Genomic DNA, 22523 nt, shown 5'->3' on the forward strand with positions numbered 1-22523 from the left:
CATTTAACAAATATTTCATAAGGTGTGTTAGTTATTTTTCAGGAAAAGATTAAACTTTAGCTTTGAGCTGTCTATAAGGCTACCTAGAAATTCAATTTAATATTACCCTGCTTCAGTTGAAAAATAAAGTTTAGAGCTATATAAAATTAAGAATCTGTAACTAGGATAAGTACAGAAATAAACTTCTTAAACACTTTTGAAAAGTATATTACAAAGCACAATTTTTTTTCTTTAAAAGAGGTATTCTTATATTGAGATTAGAAAAGAATTGTTTAAAACTGTCAAAAGGAATAAAATTCTTTAAACTGCTGCTGCCACTGGATCTGAATGTCTGTGAATGGGAGACTTAATATTTTTGAACAGCTTTATTGAGGTATAATTTACTTACCATAAAATTCACTTGTTTTAAGTTCAGGGATCTGTAAATTTAATGTTATTAAATGATGGTCACAAGAGCTACTTCTGGCTCTGTAGTATATCTTCATAGTTAGTAATTATTTTGTAATTATGTCAATAAGAGGATCCCAAAACTGGTCACAATTTTGATAAGAAAAATTTTTAGAATCCTGTAAGGAAATTTGTCAGATGTATCTTTCCCCCTTTACATTACTGCTTGTCTATTTGTTACTCAAATTTAGGCCCTCATGTTTGAGATACTGCATTCCACCCACACGGCAATCTGTGAAATCCCCAGGATATGTGTTATAAAGAAAGGTATTTTCAATTTGGAGAAAATACAATGTGCCAACTGAAGATAATTTCAACGTTATTTTTTAAAATTAAGATGAAATGAACAGGTTACAACCAGTAAATAAAGAGCGACTTAACACTCTTGTTACCTCATTAAAATTATTTGCTGTTTTTAAGTTCATTTCTTGCTATTTAGATTCTGGAGAGAATCTTGACCCACGAAATGGAAGATCTGATTTTGGGTCCTGCTGTACTACTCACAGGGTGCTCATACATCCTCTCGAATTACTCACAGTCTCTGGGGCTTATTTTCCCCCTATAATATTGGAATTAGGATACTGGCATTGAGTAATTTAGAGGGTTTTAGTGAGGAGCAATGGAAATAATATTTTTAAAAATGCTTTGTTACACACAAAGTCCTGTGCAATTGTAAGGTATTAACGTTTAATATCGGAACTCAATAAAATTTCTATATTAATCAAAATAATCTGCAAATGATTCTAAGTACCTATCTATACTTGGCACTATATATGCCAAGATAAATATATATGGCTCTTAGGTTCAAACTGTTAGGCTGTTTGGTCCACATGGAATAATGTAGGGTGGGGATGGATTCCCCACCTTCACCTTCAACTTCATATGCTTTCCTATTGCAACTTTCTAGATCCCTGTTTATTATCACATAAAAAACCCCCAAAATACTTAGTAGTAACCCCTGAAGAATGACTACAGCTCTTTAGATAAAGTGAAGTAAACATGTGCTTCTAATTAAGTTTAGTTGTAGAGCAAATTAGAGTGCATACTTTGTAAAGCAATCTAAAGGTTTCATTAAAAATTGTAGAGAAGTAATGATAAAATTATAGTGGTAAAGCTAATGCCAAAAGTTATTGCTCTGTGATGGTGGCATCCCAAGCCTTACATTTTGTCCTCAGGAATTCCAGGGGTTGAGTCAAACTATACATTTTTTTTCTCCACAAATTTTACTGTGACTAGCAGTTGTTTGAGCTTTGCTTTTGATCATTTTCTAGTGAGGAGGTGGAGGGGATTTGTTCAGGGAGAGTAAGAGATTCACTCATGTCTTTTAAAACTATACTTTCTTCAGGGTAGACTCTGTCTTTCAGGAGAAACTCTGACACTCCTCTTTCCCAGCTGCTTTGCAGGGAGTCGGTGTTCCTGGTGAACACTGTGTCCTGTGGGGAGCATTTTGACAAATCTCTCTTTAGCTGTCTTATACATGTATGAGACATAAGAAATTTATGAGTAGCTAGAGTGTAAGAAATTGAATGACATAGTGCTTACTTCCACTTTCTTTAGCATATTCCCAGAACCCCTCATATACTACTTTTGCATAGACGAGATGCTCAGCAAAAGGAGTAATTAATATAAAAACATTCTCCTTTCTTTTTTCCTTCTCACTCAATGGGTCCATGTTGGTTTCATACTAAAGTAGTTCAGAAGTCAAATTGTGTAGCTTTACTATTGCCCTTTCTAAAGGGGCTCAAACCTACATATGAAAGCAAATCCCAATATGTAAGCCTTTGTGTGGTTAACATTTCTGTCTACTCTCTCAATAGTATGGATTTAAGTGATATTTTTCATGGTGCCTGGAATGAGATGTAGTGATTCACTGTCATTGTTTAACAGAACTAAGATGGCATAAATGCTGTGCTGATCCTATTTTTAGTTGCCTTCACCTGTCCTCCCATCATGTAACAAGTCTACATAAGAACATTTTAAATATGTGCATCTGTTTGTGTTCCTAGTTTGTACAAGTGGAATGACAGAGTGGAGTACCAGTTAGAGTGCAAACAACCTGCTACTTTCATTCCTAATAACGTCATACTTACTAAACACTAGTTCCGCTCTCTATGCATGTCCCACCATTGCCACATTTCATTAAACTGCAGGGAGAAGCATGACACTGGCCAACACTGCGTCCAGCATTTGGGTGGCCCTCAGGATTTCCCAGTCCTCTGAAATGGCCATCCTTCTCAGTGCGAACTTGAAGAGTGAAAATACAGCCTTGAAGAAATGCAAAAACACTTCGTGTTAACAAACAGAAGAAATAGAAAAAACAAGAAGAAGGTTATTTTTCATTTTTAAAGTAGAAGTTTTTCAAAATAAAGTAATACATGTAAATTTTAAAAGAAATATAAGAATACAGAAATGCGCAGAGAAATTTTTTTTTAAAAGTCATTCATGATATCATTTCACAGCAGACAACTATTAACATTTTGGTGTGTGTGTGTGTGGTGTTTTTTCTATGCTTAGTCATATTTTCTTTTAAACAAAAATGCAATCTACACTAAGCTGTAGAAAATATAATATTATACCAAAAAGTTGAACATCATAAATAACATTAACTTTTTTCTTGTAGCATTAACTATTTTTAAGTGATGGCATATTTTCTTATATCAAAATATATTTAATAAACCTATAATTATTATACCATTGACTTATTTATACTTTTTGCTATTAGAAATAAAGTTGTAATGAATATCTTATGTGTATATCTTTGTCCATTTAAATTTTTTTTTAGTACATATTTCTAGAAGTAGAATTACTAGGGGAAAAGATATAGATGCTTTGAAGTATGCCTAAGTGTCCCCCATAGATCACAACTGGACTCAGGAGACTGGGATACCCCTTTCTTCACAGGCACTACCATGCCTGGGATTACCATTCCATTTCATTTTTACATGCGATAGCTAATAAAATACTATTTTACCGTTTTTGGTTGGGTATCAAAAATCTTTTAACAAATTTATTGCTCATTCATAATTTATATTATAATTTGTATTTATAGTATATAAAGAGAGTCTCCTTATATAATGAGGACATTAGCTATTTGTAATATACAGTAAATAAACTTTCTCCAGTTTAATATTTACCACTCAATTTTGCTATGATAGTTTTTTTTTTTTTAGGTAAAGAAGTTTATATTTATGTTGTCACATTTTTCTCTTTTTTCTTTCAGAGATTTTGCCTTTCTATACATCTTTAGAAAGAACTTCTCGGCCGGGAACGGTGGCTCATGCCTGTAATCCCAGCACTTTGGGAGACCGAGGCGGGTGGATCACGAGGTCAGGAGATTGAGACCATCCTGGCTAACATGGTGAAACCCCATCTCTATTAAAAATACAATTAGCCGGGCGTGGTGGCGGGTGCCTGTAGTCCCAGCTACTCGGGAGGCTGAGGCAGGAGAATGGTGTGAACTCCAGAGGCAGAGCTTGCAGTGAGCTGAGATCGCGCCACTGCACTCCAGCCTGGGCAACAGAGCGAGAGTCTGTTTCAAAAAAAAAAAAAAACCAAACAAACAAAAATAACTTTTCTACCCCAAGATTGGATAAATATATGTAAATAAAAAGGACAGTTCAGTGAAAAATTTGAAATGAAAGTGTTTGAAATCCTGAAATGTATTGTAATTTTACTCAGCTCCTTTAGCAGTTACTTATAGTTTATTTGCAAAGTTATTTCAAATAAATGGGAACATCAACCAGAAATAAGGTCTTTAAAATGATAAAATAAAGGCAAGATTGAATTTTATTTTCAAAACTTTTTTTGAGGCATAAAAAGCTTACTTTTTTTTTTTTTTTGGTCATTGTTATACTTTAAGTTCTAGGGTACATGTGCATACCTTGCAGGTTTGTTATATTGTATACATGTGCCATGTTGGTGTGCTGCACCCATTAACTCGTCATTTACATTAGGTATTCCTCCTGATGCTATCCCTCCGCGCTCCCCCGACCCCATGACAGGCCCCAGTGTGTGATGTTCCCCACCCTGTGTCCAAGTGTTCTCATTGTTCAATTCCCACCTATGAGTGAGAACATGCAGTGTTTGGTTTTCTGTCCTTGGGATAGTATGCTCAGAATGACGGTTTCCAGCTTCATCCATGTCCCTACAAAGGACATGAACTCATCCTTTTTTATGGCTGCATAGTATTCCATGGTGTATATGTGCCACATTTTCTTAATCCAGTCTATCATTGATGGACATTTGGGTTGGTTCCAAGTCTTTGCTATTGTGAATAGTGCTGCAATAAACATACGTGTGCATGTGTCTTTATAGCAGCATGTTTTATCATCCTTTAGGTATATGCCCAGTAATGGGATCGCTGGGTCAAATGGTATTTCTAGTTCTAGATCCTTGAGGAATCCACTCACTGTCTTCCACAATGGTTGAACTAGTTTACAGTCCCGCCAACAGTGTAAAAGTGTTCCTATTTCTCCACATCCTCTCCAGCACCTGTTGTTTCCTGACTTTTTAATGATCAGCATTCTAACTGATGTGAGATGGTATCTCATTATGGTTTTGATTTGCATTTCTCTGATGGCCACTGATGATGAGCATTGTTTCATGTGTCTGTTGCTTGCATAAATGTCTTCTTTTGAGAAGTGTCTGTTCATATCCTTTGCCCAGTTTTTGATGGGGTTGTTTGATTTTTTCTTGTAAATTTGTTTAAGTTATTTGTAGATTCTGGATATTAGCCCTTTGTCAGATGGGTAGATTGCAAAAATTTTCTCTCATTCTGTAGGTTGCCTGTTCACTCTGATGGTAGTTTCTTTTGCTGTGCAGAAGCTCTTTAGTTTAATGAGATCCCATTTGTCAATTTTGGCTTTTGTTGCCATTGCTTTTGATGTTTTAGACATGAAGTCTTTGCCTATGCCTATGTCCTGAATGGTATTGCCTAGATTTTCTTCTAGGGTTTTTATGGTTTTAGGTCTAATATTTAAGTCTTCAATCCATCTTGAATTAATTTTTGTATAAGGTGTAAAGAAGGAATCCAGTTTCAGCTTTCTACATATGACTAGCCAGTTTTCCCAGAACCATTTATTAAGTAGGGAATCCTTTCCCAATTTCTTGTTTTTATCAGATTTGTCAAAGATCAGATGGTTGTAGATGTGTGCTATTATTTCTGAAGGCTCTGTTCTTTTCCATTGGTCTATATCTCTGTTTTGGTAGCAGTACCATGCTGTTTTGGTTACTGTAGCCTTGTAGTATAGTTTGAAGTCACGTAGCATGATGCCTCCAGGTTTGTCCTTTTTGCTTAGGATTGTCTGGGCAATATGGGCTCTTTTTTGGTTCCATATGAACTTTAAAGTAGTTTTTTCCAATTTTGTGAAGAAAGTCATTGGTAGCTTGATGGGAATGACATTAAATCTATAAATTACCTTGGGCAGTATGGCCATTTTCATGATATTGATTCTTCCTGTCCATGAGCATGGAATGTTCTTCCATTTGTTTGTGTCTTCTTTTATTTCATTGAGCAGTGGTTTGTAGTTCTCCTTGAAGAGGTCCTTCACATCCCTTGTAAGTTGGATTCCTAGGTATTTTACTCTCTTTGAAGCAATTGTGAATGGGAGTTCACTCATGATTTGGCTCTCTGTCTGTTATTGGTGTATAGGAATGCTTGTGATTTTTGCACATTAATTTTGTATCCTGAGACTTTGCTGAAGTTGCTTATCAGCTTAAGGAGATTTTGGGCTGAGACAATGGGGTTTTCTAAATATACAATCATGTCATCTGCAAACAGGGATAATCTTACTTCCTCTTTTCCTTATTGAATTCCCTTTCTTTCTTTCTCCTGCCTGATTGCCCTAGCCAGAACTTCCAACACTATGTTGAATGGGAGTGGTGAGAGAGGGCATCCCTATCTTGTGCCAGTTTTCGAAGGGGATCCTTTCAGTTTTTGCCCATTCAGTATGATATTGGCTGTGGGTTTGTCATAAAGAGCTCTTATTATTTTGAGATACATCCCATCAATACCTAGTTTATTGAGAGTTTTTATCATGAAGAGCTGTTGAATTTTGTTAAAAGCCTTTTCTGCATCTATTGAGATAATCATGTGGTTTTTGTTTGTGGTTCTGTTTATATGATGGATTACATTTATTGATTTGTGTATGTTGAACTAGCCTTGCATCCCAGGGATGAAGCCAACTTGATCATGGTGGATAAGCTTTTTGATGTGCTGCTGGATTCGGTTTGCCAGTATTTTATTGAGGATTTTTGCATTGATGTTTATCAAGGATATTGGTCTAAAATTCTCTTTTTGTGTTGTTTCTCTGCCAGGCTTTGGTATCAGGATGATGCTGCCCTCATAAAATGAATTAGGGAAGAGTCCCTCTTTTTCTATTGATTGGAATAGTTTCAGAAGGAATGGTGCCAGCTCCTCTTTGTACCTCTGGTGGAATTCAGCTGTGAATCTGTCTGGTCCTGGACTTTTTTGGGTTGGTAGGCTATTAATTATTGCCTCAATTTCAGAGCCTGTTATTGGTCTATTCAGGGATTCAACTTCTTCCTGCTTTAGTCTTGGGAGGATATATGTGTCCAGGAATTTATCCATTTCTTCTAACTTTTCTAGTTTATTTGTGTAGAGGTGTTTATAGTATTCGCTGATGGTAGTTGGTATTTCTGTGGGATCGGTGGTGATATCGCCTTCATCATTTTTTATTGCATCTATTTGATTCTTCTCTCTTTTCTTCTTTATTAGTCTTGCTAGCAGTCTATCCATTTTGTTGATCTTTTCAAAAAACCAGCTTCTGGATTCATTGATTTTTTTGAAGGGTTTTTTGTGTCTCTATCTCCTTCAATTCTGCTCTGATCTTAGTTATTTATTGCCTTCTGCTAGTGTTTGAATGTGTTTGCTCTTGCTTCTCTAGTTCTTTTAATTGTGTTGTTAGGGTGTCAATTTTAGATCTTTCCTGCTTTCTCTTGTTGGCATTTAGTGCTATAAATTTCCCTCTACACACTGGTTTAAATGTGTCCCAGAGATTCTGGAATGTTGTGTCTTTGTTCTCGTTGGTTTCAAAGAACATCTTTATTTCTGCCTTCATTTCGTTATGTACCCAGTAGTCATTCAGGAGCAGGTTGTTCAGTTTCCATGTAGTTGAGCAGTTTTGAGTGAGTTTCTGAATCCTGAGTACTAATTTGATTGTACTGTGGTCTGAGAGACAGTTTGTTATACTTTCTATTCTTTCACATTTGCTGAGGAGTGCTTTACTTCCAACTGTGTGGTCAATTTTGGAATAAGTGTGACGTGGTGCTGAGAAGAATGTATTTTCTGTTGATTTGGGCTGGAGAGTTCTGTAGATGTCTGTTAGGTCAGCTTGGTGCAGAGCTGAGTTCAATTCCTGGATATCCTTGTTAACTTTCTGTCTCATTGATCTGTCTAATGTTGACAGTGGGGTGTTAAATTCTCCCATTATTATTGTGTGGGAGTCTAAGTCTCTTTGTAGGTCTCTAAGGACTTGCTTTATGAATCTGGGTGCTCCTGTATTGGGTGCATATATATTTAGGATAGTTAGCTCTTCTTGTTGAATTGATCCCTTTACCATTATGTAATGGCCTTCTTTGTCTCTTTTGATCTTTGTTGGTTTAAAGTCTGTTTTATCAGAGACTAGGATTGTAACCCTTGCTTTTTTTGTTTTCCATTTGCCAGGTAGATCTTCCTCCTTCTCTTTATTTTGAGCCTGTGTGTGTCTCTGCACATGAGATGGGTCTCCTGAATACAGCACACTGATGGGTCTTGACTCTATTCAATTTGCCAGTCTGTTTCTTTTAATTGGGGCATTTAGCCCATTTACATTTAAGGTTAATATTGTTATGTGTGAATTTGATCCTTTCATTATGATGTTACCTGGTTATTTTGCTCATTAGTTGATTCAGTTGCTTCCTAGCATTGATGTTCTTTACAATTTGGCATGTTTTTTGCAGTGGCTGGTAATGGTTGTTCCTTTCCATGTTTAGTGCTTCCTTCAGGATCTCTTGTAAGGCAGGCCTGCTGGTGACAAAATCTCTCAGCATTTGTTTGTCTGTAAAGGATTTTATTTGTCCTTCACTTATGAAGCTTAGTTTGGCTGGAAATGAAATTCTGGGTTGAAAATTCTTTCTTTAAGAATGTTGAATATTGGCCCCCACTCTCTTCTGACTTGTCGAGTTTCTGCTGAGAGATCCGCTGTTAGTCTGATGGGCTTCCCTTTGTGGGTAACCCGACCTTTCTCTCTGGCTGCCCTTAACATTTTTCCCTTCATTTGAACCTTGGTGAATCTGACAATTATGTGTCTTGGGGTTGCTCTTCTCGAGGAGTATCTTTGTGGCATTCTCTGTATTTCGTGAATTTGAATGTTGGCCTGCCTTGCTGGGTTGGGGAAGTTCTCCTGGATAATATCCTGAAGAGTGTTTTCCAGCTTGGTTCCATTCTCTCTGCCACTTTCAGGTACACCAATCTGATGTAGATTTGGTCTTTTCACATAGTGCCATATTTCTTGGAGGCTTTGTTCATTTATTTTTACTGTTTTTTTCTCTAAACTTCTCTTCTTGCTTCATTTCATTCATCTGATCTTCAATCACTGATACCCTTTCTTCCACTTGATCGAATTAGCTACTGAAGCTTGTGGATGCATCACATAGTTCGCATGCCATGGTTTTCAGCTCCATCAGGTCAATTAAGGTCTTCTCTACACTGTTTATTCTAGTTAGCCATTCATCTAATCTTTTTTCAAGGTTTTAAGCTTCTTTGCGATGGGTTCGAACATCCTCCTTTATCTCGGAGAAGTTTGTTATTACCAATCTGAAGCCTACTTCTGTCAACTCGTCAAAGTCATCTCTGTCCAGCTTTTTTCCGTGCTGGCGAGGAGCTGCGATCCTTTGGAGGAGAAGAGGCACTCTGATTTTTAGAATTTTCAGCTTTTCTGCTCTGGTTTCTCCCCATCTTTGTGGTTTTATCTACCTTTGGTCTTTGATAACGGTGATGTACAGATGGGGTTTTGGTGTGGATGTCCTTTTTGTGGTGTTGATGCTATTCCTTTCTGTTTGTTAGTTTTCCTTCTATCAGTCAGGACCCTCAGCTGCAGGTCTGTTGGAGTTTGCTGGAGGTCTACTCCAGACCCTGTTTGCCTAGGTATCACCAGCAGAGGCTGCAGAACAGCAAATATTGCAGAACAGTAAATGTTGCTGCCTGACCCTTCCTCTGGAAGCTTCATCTCAGAGGGGCACCCAGTTGTATGAGGTGTCAGGGTCCCTACTGGGAGGTGCCTCCCAGTTAGGCTACTTGGGGGTCAGGGACCCACTTGAGGAGACAGTCTGTCCATTCTCAGTTCTCAAACTCCATGCTGGGAGAACCACTGCTCTCTTCAAAGCTGTCAGACAGAAACGTTTAAGTCTGCAGAAGTTTCTGCCGCCTTTTATTCAGCTCCCAGAGGTGGAGTCTACAGAGGCAGGCAGGCCTCGTTGAGCTGCGGTGGGCTCCACCCATTTGGAGCTTCCCAGCCACTTTGTTTACCCAGTCAAGCCTTAGCAATGGTGGACGCCCCTCCCTTAGCCTTGCTGCCGCCTTGCAGTTTGATCTCGGACTGCTGTGCTAGCAGTGAGCAAGGATCTGTGGGCGTGGGACCCTCCTAGCCAGGCATGGGATATAATCTCCTGGGGTGCCATTTGCTAAGACCATTGGAAAAGTGCAGTATTAGGGTGGGAGCGTCCCGAGTTTCCAGGTACCATCTGTCATGGCTTCCTTTGCTAGGAAAGGGAATTCCCTGACCCCTTGCATTTCCCTGGTAAGGCGATGCCCCACCCTGCTTCAGCTCACACTCCATGGGCTGCACCCACTGTCCAACAAGTCCCAGTGAGATGAACCCAGTTTCTCAGTTGAAAATGCAGAAATCACCCATCTTCTGCGTCGCTCACACTGGGAGCTGTAGACTGGCACTGTTCCTATTCAGCCATCTTGGAATGATCTCTTAAAATGTTTTCAAAAACTAAAAGCATGAAGTAATTTCTCATGGTGAAAAAAAAATGAGTTCAGTTATGGAAGGTAGAGAATGTACTTTCCAACTTAGTTTTCACTGGCATTTTTACTGACAAGCACCATTCTCAACATGCATCAATATTTTCTCCTTATGATAGAGCAGTGATTGTTTTTCCTCAGTCTGAATCTTTGTCCTTCCTCCAAGTACTGCCATTTACTATTACACACACACACACGCCATCACCAAAATATTGTGCTGACTGAAGAAATGATTGAATGCTAGCTGCTTTACAAATGAATAACCAACTAGCTCAATTAACAAAGCAGGGTTTCCCATGCCTTTTACAGAGTGAAATGCACTGTGCAGAAAGCAAAAGTGTAAGTAGATGACAGAGTCAAGTAAGTCTGAGTTCAAATATGATCTGTGCCACATAATGGCTACATGATGCAAAGTCTAACTGAAGCTAATCTTTTTACCTTTAAAATGAGGACAAAAGTAGCTATTTCATGAGTTAGGAGGAATAAATAATATAAATAAACTATCTGTGCAATGCCTATAAATTAGTAGGTCCTGTGTTCCACACCACCATTCCACCCTCTATCACACTGTCTCAGATATCTTCTACTTCTACTTCATAAAATTGCAGATTTCTTCTTAGCAAAAATTATGGGATGCTATTACTGGACTTTAACATTTTTTTATAATCATACACCAGAATACTTTGTTAAATGACTATAACTTAATGTCTGGAAGTGTTCATTTTAAACCATTTCTTTTTTATATGGATAAATAAAGTGCTTTTGTTATAAGGAACTACTTAAATATGTTTTTGGCTAAAAATGTGGCAATGCTATACTTAGAGAAACATTTAGCCAATACAAATAGCAAAATGCATTTATTTTACAGAGCAATGCCTCATGTCAGTCAACATATCATGTTTTTAAAGCAATTGGAGTGATTAAAGTGGAAGACATTTGTGGAATATATATTATATTATTATTAATATAGTAGATAAAACATAATCTGCTTCGTGTAGTACCATGAAACAGACATTCAGTACATAATATATATATATCCTGTATGTGCTATGGAGCCATGAGCCATGTGTATATTGAAAATTTGACTGACTAGGTACCAAATAAGTAATAGCTTTTTTTTTAAAACTGCAGAATAGCTTTTTTTTTTTTTTATCCTGGGTTTCTAAATTATTGCAGTAAACTGATTACATTTTCCCATATGGGCTCTTCTTTGAAGAATCTCATATGATTAAAAAAAGGAGAGAGAAAAAAATTGAACTCACAAGAAACCGAAAGTACTGACCGTGTTGGCTACTTTTAGATGAGAATAACTCTCATTTACAGGGTTGTTAATGAATCAATCTATCTCATGTCCACTCTATTCAGAGTAGTAAATATTTAATAACCTCCATATCAATGAGCAGTAGTTGCTGTAACACTAGAAGCTTATTTCCTGTTCATGTAAAGTCCAAAGGGTGGTTAGGGTTGGCATCCAGGTGAGTTGGCAAACAGAGTACAGGACTGTGCAGAAGATTTTCATAGGCAAGGCCTGGAAGTAGCAACTATTACACCTGCTGACATCTCACTGGCCAGAACTCAGGCACATGGTCATGCATAGCTGTAAGAGAGTCTGGGAAAGATCTGGTGGTAACAACATGTCACAAGCATGTATTATGTGAAAGCACCATTCCAGGTGCTGTGGAGATCTGTTATCAGTAAAAACTAAAAATCCTATTCTCCAGAAGCTTACTAAATTCTAAATTAAGACATACATTCTCTAGGTATATAATTATATTAGGTATGAAATGCTAAGTGGGAAAAGACTTGGTACTCCAAAGACTTCAGAAAGAGCTCACTCTCAATGAGTGAGCTCAGAGAGTGGGCTCTCATTGAGGAGGTGTGATTTGAGCTTGCTTTCCAGGCAAATGGAATTTGAAGAGGTGGAGAATGCTGATTTAAGCACGGGCCCTGAGGCAGGGAAAATAAGACATACAGAGAGGCAGTGTGGCTAGATATAGTGATAGTTGATTTTATGTGCCAACCTGACTTGGCCATGGGGTGCCCAGATACTTGGTCAAATATTGTGTGTGTGTGTTAGGATGAGATTAACACTTGAATTGATAAACTGGGTAAAGCAGATTGCCCTCCCTAATGTGGGTGGGCCTCATTCAATCACTGAAGACCTAAATGGAACAAAAAAGAGGGAATTCTTCCTGCCTGATTGCTTGAGCTGGGACATTGGTCTTTTCCAGCCTTCGTACTTGGACTGAAACATTGGCTCTTCTTGAGTCTTGAGCCTGATGGCTTTCAGACTGGAACTCACACCACTTGCTCTCCTTGTTCTTAGGGTTTCAGACTCAGGCTGGAGCTACACATCAATTATCCTGGGTCTCCAGGTTGCTGACTGTGGATTTTGGGAATTCTCAGCTTCCATAATCATGTGATCCAATTCCTTATTAAAAATCTCTCTCTCTCTCTCTGTGCACACCTGATTGGTTCTGTTTCTCTGGAGATGCCTGACTAATACAGATAGATTTTATTGAATTAAAAAATCAGTGGAAGCAAGATAAGTATAGAAAAAATACATGGGTTTTGGAATGTCAGGGGTGTTAGTCCATTCTCACATTGCTGTAACTTACTACCTGAAACTGGGTAATTTATAAAGAAAAGAGATTTAATTGGCTCATGGTTTCACAGGCCATGCAGGAACCATGGCTGGGGAGGTCTCAGGAAACTTACAGTCATGATGGAAGGTGAAGAGGAAGGAGGTATGTCTTACATGGCTGGAGCAGGAGGAAAAGAGTGAAAGGGGGGTGATACACACTATTAAACAACCAGATCTCATGAGAACTCACTATCACAAGAACAGCAAGGGGGAAATCTACCCCCATGATCCAAACACCTCCCACTTGGCCCCTCCTCCAGCACTGGAGATCACAATTTGACATGACATTTGGGCAGGAACACAAATCCAAACCATATCACCATGTAAAAAATTCAGTTATTATTCTAGAGTTGACAGGGTGTCTGTTGCATTCTAGAGCAGGAAAATGGTATAATTCATTAGCATGGCAATAGTGTTATGATGTGTCAGTTAATCAGGGAAGGGTGAGTAGTCAAAGATGACAGTAAGCCTGTCGTTCTAACTTCAGTTGCATCAGAATCACCTGAAGAGCTCATTAAAATACATATTACTGGGCCCCATTCCCTGAGTTTCTGGTTCAATTACAATTTGCATCTCTAACAAACTTCCCAGTGATGCTGATATTGCTGATCCAGGGACCACATTTTGAGAACCACTGTACAAAGGATTCGAACAAGTATTGGAGGGACTGGTAGCAATAGTAAAAGAAATAAGTAAAGAAGTATATTCAGAAAAGACATTTGTGGTGAAGATGAGATGTTTCACTTCAGTTATTCTGCTTCTATAGCTGCCTTTAGCACAATTAACAGCTCAGCAAGATTATCTACAGGCAACAGAACTTCTAGTGAAAGGACCCAGCTTATTTTCACTTGTGGCCTAACCAGTTTTACTTGTTTCTTCCCCTCATTCCTCCTTTCCCTTCTTCCATATCTTCTTGTCTTCCTTCCTTCATTCCGTGCCCAGTCTGAGACCACCATTCATGAGCCTCATTCTGAGAACTCTGCAGCTTTGTAGCAGATGCAACTTTGGAAAGCAGAGGAGAGGAGAACTGATCTTATTAGGGCAGATAAAAACAGTAAGGCACAGCGTATTTGGCAGATGTAGATTATTTAAGGTGGTTAGTCTCAATACCTTTATGAGCATTAAAGGACATAGAAAAAATAATGGTTCATTATAAGCCATTTTTTAGAACAAAAACAAATGTGCTTTATTAGCAGTAAGGATTTATATTTTAGATCACGAACTTTGGATTAGAGTTATTTATCAAGAGTTTATAGGAATCGGCTGGGCACGGTGGCTCAAGCCTGCAATCCCAGCACTTTGGGAGGCCGAGGCAGGCGGATGGCTTGAGCCCAGGATTTCAAGACCATCCTGGGCAACCTGGAAAATCCCTGTCTCTAATAAAAATACAAAAATTAACTGGGTGTGATGATGCAGTTCTCAAGTTCATGGAGAGTAGGCCAGACCTGGTTGAGTGACTGAGAACACTATAAGAACAGACCTTTGACCAATTACCCTGGGACTAGGATCTACCAAAAAGCTATCTTCACCAAATGAATTGTTATTACAATTTAAAGCATGTCTTTATTTTATAACTCTACTACAATATAAATCAGCTTTGTAAGGATATGTTAGCTGGGTTTAGTGGCTCAGCTACATGAGAGGCTAAGGTGGGAGGATTGATTGAGCCCTGGAGATGGAGGTTGCAGTGAGCTGAGATGGCACCACTGTACTCCAGCCTTGACGACACAGTGAGACTCAAAAAAAAAAAAAAAAAAAAAAAAAAGGTAAAGTAAAATAAAAATAAAGAGTTTATAAAAATGTAAAAGCCTAGATCAGATAATATTTTATTGCATAATTTAATTGTAATTCTAAGGACAAATGTGATATCCTTACTCCAACTATTAAATTCTTTCAGAAAATTCCATTTGCTTTGCTTCGTTATGATTAATTAATGTGGTGGCTTCCACATCATTCTCAGCAAATTAACCCAGGAACAGAAAATGAAACACCTCATGTTCTCACTCATAAATGGGAGTTGAACAATGAGAATGCACGGACACAGGGAGGGGAACATCACATACCGGGGCCTGTCAAGGGGTGGGGGGCAAGGGGAGGGAGAGCCTTAGGACAAATACCTAATGCATGCAGGGCTTAAAACCTAGATGATGGGTTGATGAGTGTAGCAAACCACCGTGACACATGTATACTATGTAACAAACCTGCACATTCTGCACTTGTATCCTAGAACTTAAAGTTAAAAAAAAAAAGAGATAATTTAAAAAATATATGGTGGCTTCCAAATCTGGGAGGCTTGTTAAAATGCAAATTTTTAGATCCCACTGTAAAGATTTCAATTCAATAGTTCTTGGGTAGGGTTCAGAAATCTGTGTTTTTAAGAAGTTATCCTATATTATTCTTCAGAACCAGTAGAGATCAGCTTTGGGAACCATGGATTTATGGTACAGTTGCAATTTGGTTGTCCTGGTAAGTTGGTAACAATACGCCATGATTTATAATAAATAGGAAATGCTAGTTTAGAGTGGAGGGAAGGCAGACATAAAGAGAGGATCCAAGAGATGAATGATAAAATTAGGGGATCTCAAGGTCCTGAATTTTCTATAAGACTGTGGCATAAGTGGCAATTCCCAAGAAGACTTGCCCAAGATTCCCATACTCACTAAGGACTGTGGCTGTTGACATACTTCCAGGAGTGTGCAATCTTAATGTTTCTGTAAGAGAAAGGGCCAGCTCTGTGTGTGCTGATCTCATTTGAACACAGAACTACTTGAACACAGGAAGACAGACTGTGGCAATAAGATTGCTCACCCAAGCACAATGTTGTCCTTAATCCTCTTGGCTTGCTCTGGCCTCTGTGGGCTACCCCTTGGTGGTATGGATGGGTTGACTGCAGTCTGTCTCTTGCCTTTTGAACTCCAAAGTTAGATGGACTTTCAATTTTTACTGTGACTCTTTGAAGTCTACCCTGCTCAGCCTATTTTAAAAAGCACCCTGTATAAACAATTACCCATAATCCTGATTCCTTTAAATCATGCTCTCCATTTCCCTTTTCCCATTGAACTTATCACATTATACGACTATATAATTAACTAATTACATTTAGTGTTTATCTCTCCAACTAGTTATAAGTGCAGAAATCTTTGATTTGTTCATTAAAACATCCTAAACATCTAGTACATATGTAGTAAGTGGTCAATAAATAGTAAATGAGGCTGGGCATGGCCTGTAATCCCAGCACTTTGGGAGGCCAAGGCGGGCGGATCACCTGAGGTCGGGAGTTTGAGACCAGCCTGACCAACATGGAGAAACCTCATCTCCTAAAAATGCAAAATTAGCTGAGCATGGTTGTGCATGCCTGTAATCCCAGCTACTAGGGAGGCTGAGGCAGGAGAATCACTTGAACCCAGGAGGTGGAGGTTGTGGTGAGCCCAGATTGCATCATTGCACTCCAGCCTGGGCAACAAGAGTGAAACTCCATCTAAAAAAAAAATAGTAAATGAATGTTTCTGATTAAAATCAAACTTTGTTCAAGTCTGAAAGCAATCCATATAGCTGGTTTGGGAAATAGAAGTATACTTTTTAAAATATTTTTCCCTCAACATTTGAAATAAGTAGGTATAATATAAAAAATGTCCATGCCTTACCTTGAAAACCATTTTTAAAGTCTGCTCCATTTGGTAAGAGATCTGGAGTGTATTCACTGTAGCCACCTACATAAAACTGACTGAAGACATTGAGACCAACCAGTCTTCCTGGGGCGATAATGGATTTATTTTTATGATCATCTACCTTCGAAAGGGAAAAAAAAACCTATTAAAAAAGGAATTAATTCCCCAGGGTGAAATGTTAAGATACTCTTTTGTTATTTCCCATTAACTTGGCATGAAAAATTTACAAAGACCTGAATTTTGAAGAAATAACACGATACCACTCAATTCTCTGCTTCTCTGCTGGTGTCTGTTACCAGGGATATATTAATATAGCAGTCATGGTTTTACATTTCAATCAAAATCAAAGTTCTTCAAAGATTAGGTGCTGGCATCCTGCTGATTCCCCTCCATTTAGCCTTCCTCTGCTATCAATTCTCCATAGAACCACCAGAGTCATTTATCAAAAATTAGAAATCAACATGGTACCCACCTTCCTGTTTTAAGTAGCTCTTCATAGTTCTTTAGATAAAAATATAAACTTCTTAGCACATCTAAGCCCTTTGATAATATAGACCTTATCTGTCTCTAACCACTTCTCTTGCTCCCCCATCCCCCGACCTGAAAACCATGCTGAACTACTTGCCTTCCTTAAGCTAATACTGGCCATTGTTCTCTTTCTTAACTCCTATTTGAAGTTACGCTCAAGCATCACCTTCTCTGGGAAGCACTTTCTGAATCCTCTCTCTCACCCTTACCTGTGTTAGTAATCCCTCTTATTTGTTCTCACACCACTTAATTGTAATCATCTCTCTATTCCCGTAGTTGGTACAATAGTCTGTGAACTTCGTGGATGTAGGCATCATGGGCTATTCACCTCTGTATCTTAGCACAGATCTGACAATATACTAGTGCTCTCAGTTTGTGGAAGTGACGAAGGAATGACTCTTTACCTTCAGCCAGCCCTCTTGGAAGAACTTCCCCAGATGAACAGTGTGGACTCCAAGGCTCAGATTGAGGGGCTCGCTCCTGATGCTTGCTATGCCAGACCCCAGGTTATAACTATAAACCACACTGCCATTGAGCAGGCCCACAGCCAGGAAGTCATCGCCATTCAACCCTGGAATGAGAAGACACATGGGGAATGCTCACTGAGAGGAAATTCAGGAGTTCCGTCAGCTTTATTTTACTGACTGGTTCTGAATTACAGATCAGTATGGTAAGTTATAATACACATTTAGTCTCTTGTCAGCATTTAGGTATATGTGCAACTGGCTGTTGTTATTCCCAGCCCCAGAAACAGAGCACCAAGAGTTTATGTCTTTGAAGCCATGAGGGTTCTGGTCAACCTGGGGAATGATCAATGATCAACTAAAAAGTTGAATGGGATTAAAATCTCCTTTTGTTGGAGTGAAATTCAGTGTGCACTTTACAATAAGGAGAACTTCACAATGGAGTAGAATTGCTCCGGTAGCTAACGAGATTCAAAAGGCTGAGATGACCTAGCATCAGCTTTGAAGTTCTTTCTATGATTTGAGAATAGTATAAAGACCAATTTATTCCTATGATTGCTCAGAATATGTTATCATTATTCTATTACAAAAGCTCTTAACCATGCCCCATGACCATTTAAAGGTGGATTGTTTCTGTGTTCCCTCTTCTCTCTCTCCTTCCATTAGTTCAGAGCCATCCATGCAGTACAGTGAGTTCCAGGACCCAGAACACTCAGGAGACAGTTCTTAAAGACCCATGGGACAAAGGAAGTGGTTGGGAGTGACCCAGCATTAATCACTAGGGGAAGGTGCTAGCGGTATCCTTGGCGGGATTAAGAAGTTCCGGGATGATCCATCAGTATATAGCAAGAGATCTGTTCACAGGAAGCAGAGACCCAAATACGTCACCCAGCTTCTGAAAGGTGTGTTAGTGGGTGGGGCAAAGGAAGAATTCAATACTGAGGCTAGCAGTCAGGAAACTGAGGCAAAGACTTCTGCTTAGAGGAAGAACGTAAGAACCCCCTAGAAGTAAGAGGTTTAAGCATGGGAGAAAAAGCTGAATTGAGTCCTTGACATAGAAAAAATTTATTATGAGTATGCACAGCCTCCTCCTTCTGCATTTATAGGAATGATGCTTTGTCTGTTGACTGGGCTTCTAGTATTGCTTTGATCAGGGTAAAGGAGAGAAAGATCTACAGGGAGGTAGGTTTCCAGATAGGGTGGAGAGGTGGGCTTCCTGAGGCACTGGAAAGTGGAAGACAGAAATATTATTTAGAGATACTTGAACGCTGCCTCTGCTTTTCTAAAGGGTCTGCCATGGGCCCTGAGCAGGGTTACTTTTGAAAGCTCTCTAGGTGAGTCTAATATATACAGTCATGGTATATAATACAGCAACTGTATTAAGTGACCTACCATAGACCGAGTACATTGGGAACTTATGGCAAGTCTCTTTTTCACTTCCTCACATTCTGGTGATTTCTTCCCACCTGCAATGCTGCATCAGGTTAGCTGGGTTGTATATTTAAAACGGAAAGTTCAATGTTTCAAGAGAAAACATAGATTCAGGAAGGCAGTTAGAAAGGCAGAAAGGAGAAAAACAATACTAGAGATTGGAGATAGTCTTTCAGGCAGCTGTTGGGATATAGAAGAAATTGGGAGGGGTGGAGTAGGAAACATGAGATTTTTCTGTGGGTTGTGAATGGGAATTTTTCTGAGAGATTCTGGAGGGGATCTGAATTGTCTTTCAAATTGTCCAGGTTATGGGAGTGGAGCCAGTATTGTGCCAGCCGAGCTGTAAGGTAGTGGGAGGGCATATTCATTTCAGCTGTATCCTTTCCTTTCTGTCTTGTGCTCTCCTTCCTCCAGTTATGGAGAACCCATTTCATGCCAGGAGCATCATTATTATCCTTAGGTCCTTGACAGCCTGGTCAGGAGGAGATAGGAGGTTTGTTTCAAGTTCCATGAAGAGCAGAATAGAAACAAATGGGGGCAGCCATTAAGACATGGTGAGGAAGAGGGTTAGGAAAGCAAAAAGGTGGTTTTTGAGTCAGTTTCTGAGCTCACCCAGAAAATGACAAGCAAGAGCTTGTTAGATGAAAAAAGAGGATACAGTGAAGAGTGCTGTTTAAATCAGAAGGGAGAACTTTGCAGCAACCCAGAAGGAGCAGAGAAGAACAGGGTATGTTTAAGAACTGCTGGGGCCGGGCACGGTGGCTCACGCCTGTAATCCCAGCACTTTGGGAGACCGAGGCGGGCAGATCATGAGGTCAGGAGATCAAGACCATCCTGGCCATCCTGGCTAACACGGTGAAACCCCATCTCTACTAAAAATACAAAAACAAAATTAGCCGGGCGTGGTGGCGCATGCCTGTAGTTCCAGCTATTCAGGAGGCTGAGGCAGGAGAATGGCGGGAACCTGGGAGGCAGAGCTTGCAGTGAGCCGAGATCGTACCACTGCACTCCAGCCTGGGCAACAGAGCGAGACTCCCTCTCAAAAAAAAAAAAAAAAAAAAAAAGAAGAAGAAAAACTGCTGGGACGTGGGCTTGACTGGCATTTAGTGCCTGTGGCAGGAAAGGAAACTGAAAAGGGAGAAAGGGCTATATCTTTAAGGGTCTAATATGCTGCAATGAATGATGTAAGTATTTTACCAGAGACTCTTAGGAATCATGAAAGGATTTTGAATAAGAGAAGTGTATTAGATCTGGATGTTAGAAGAATCTTCTAGTAATGTTGAGGATAGAATATAGAGGTACATAAGGAGGCTCATTGGAAAGTCATTCAAGTGATTCAGAAGAGGAAATGATACTGAAATACATTAAACACCTAAATAAATTAAGGTAGTGACAGAGGGGTCAGAAACATGGGAGGAAATTTGCTTGTGATTTGGACGGAAAATTTGAAAGGACAGATCAATTTGGGTGAAGAGCTGAGGAAGAGTTGAGGAAGAGAGAGAAGGTGGTTCTGCAGAATCTGGCTTAAAGAACCAGGCGCAGTGGCAGGGTCAGTCATGGAGTTAGGACCCTAGGAAAGGAACAGTCTGGGGGAAAAGGCTGAGTTTAGTTTATAGGTGCTCCTGCCTACAGACCTGTCCCAGGGCAAAGGACTGGGGATGCACCAAGAGGAGGGGATAAGGAGAGCCAGGGAACCAATCACCCATCAAGCAGATGATAGCATACTATTCCCATGCCATGAGTCCATCAGGTTGCTTTCCTTTCCTCTGCTACTCCTTCAACTCTAGATCTTCCCTGAGTATCAACTCTGGTAGTACATGATGGAGTAGATAAGAGGAAGAAAAGCAGTTTACTGTCACAGCCGGTACCTAGAAAGTGACTTGGAATTGCTCTAGAGTGTTTCCAAACCTAGAAGTCCTTTACAATCATTTAGGGAATGGTTCAAAAATACCTAATGTAAATGACGAGTTAATGGGTGCAGTACACCAACATTGCACATGTATACATATGTAACAAACCTGCACATTGTGCACATGTACCCTAGAACTTTAAGTATAATAAAAATATATATATATAAAAACCCAAAAATACACTTTCTAGAACCTGTCTTATATCACTTGCATGAGAATCTTTGAAGCTAGATCCTAGAAATATTTTTTAACAGAATCCCCAACTGTTTTTTTTTTCGTAATAAGGCCTGATTGGTATTAGTAACTGTAAGAGGGCCAAGGCATGAAACTTGTGCAGTTGCATGGGGCTTTAAGTTCCAAAGGGCCCCGTTGCTTGGTTTAATGCTCTGTGTCACTGTCTTGAAATTCTTAATACTTTTATCTTTGAACTGTGTTTTGAAAGTGAAGTCCATGAAGCAACAAACATGAGTGGTAACAGAGGAGACCCATAAATACAATATGCATGTTTGCTCTTTCACATGTAAGGCTTGTGATATCCCACAAGAACAAAGTTCCCACAGTACTGGGAGTTCAGTGATAACGCAAAATGAGTACAAGGTAAATATATTATGTTTAATGACTAAGTGGGGGATCTGACAGCCCCAAGAGGCCATGCTCCATTTGGGCCAGAACTTACTTCAAATGCAGGAAGAAGGGAGTGGTGGTCTAAGAAATATGAATCATCAAGGAACCCTATTATTTCATCATTACTCCTACTACTTTTCTGTATTAGCTAATTATTTACACTGAAAATGATGATAGAGAAGAAAACAGAAAGAAAGGGAAGTCCACAATTCCTTTTCCTCTCACTCCTACCTTACTCATCAGTAGCCAAAGGTCGAGAGTGTTGATAGAATGTGTGTATATCAAGAACTGAAATAAAGACAGTTAACTTAAATTTGTGTAGTGTTTCTAGTGTTCTGTTAAGAAGGAAGTACATATGCATGCACAAGCTTTGAAAGATCAATTGTGTAATTTTGGTGATTTTGCATGTGCATTAAATACTTTTCTATTTGCATTTTAAAGTGGCGTTGCACAATATAAAAATGAATGGTAAATTTTAATATTTTAATTTTTTAACTTAGAATGACATAAATGCAAATAAAAGACATTATGGTGACTTTCTAAGTTAAGCTTAGTCATTCTAAGCTTATTCTTACTCATTCTAAGTCATTATAATGTTGAGAGATCAGTGAAGAAAGAAAAATGCTTTATATTTTAGTATCTTTAACGGCATTTCTCCCTGCTTTTTGAACAAGGGAGTTTGCCTTTTTATTCTGCAATGGGTCCCACAAATTATGTAGCTGTCTCTCCTGGGTGTCATCATAAAACAAATCAGGAAAGAACAAAATGAAAATGAGACCT

The 22523-nt window shown here is 39.0% G+C and overlaps 1 protein-coding gene and 1 long non-coding RNA gene across 2 annotated transcripts in view; one reads left to right on the top strand and one right to left on the bottom strand.

The window, feature by feature from the left end:
* LOC100609532 (protein eyes shut homolog) overlaps positions 1-22523 on the bottom strand; it is a 2075858-nt gene that overhangs the window by 39442 nt on the left and 2013893 nt on the right. Inside the window, exons 40-42 of the mRNA XM_063813139.1 lie at positions 17719-17885; positions 16763-16907; positions 2538-2712 (exon numbers count right to left, since the gene is read on the bottom strand). Coding sequence (XP_063669209.1) covers positions 2538-2712; positions 16763-16907; positions 17719-17885 — 487 coding nt within the window. The remainder of the gene's footprint in view (positions 1-2537; positions 2713-16762; positions 16908-17718; positions 17886-22523) is intronic.
* Positions 2686-4236, top strand: LOC134810313 (uncharacterized). The gene is made up of 2 exons (XR_010158057.1): positions 2686-2775; positions 3668-4236. It is a non-coding gene; the product is annotated as an uncharacterized LOC134810313 (long non-coding RNA).

The sequence above is a fragment of the Pan troglodytes genome, chromosome 5 (genome assembly GCF_028858775.2).
Source record: "Pan troglodytes isolate AG18354 chromosome 5, NHGRI_mPanTro3-v2.0_pri, whole genome shotgun sequence".
Classification (NCBI taxonomy): Eukaryota; Metazoa; Chordata; class Mammalia; order Primates; family Hominidae; genus Pan; species Pan troglodytes.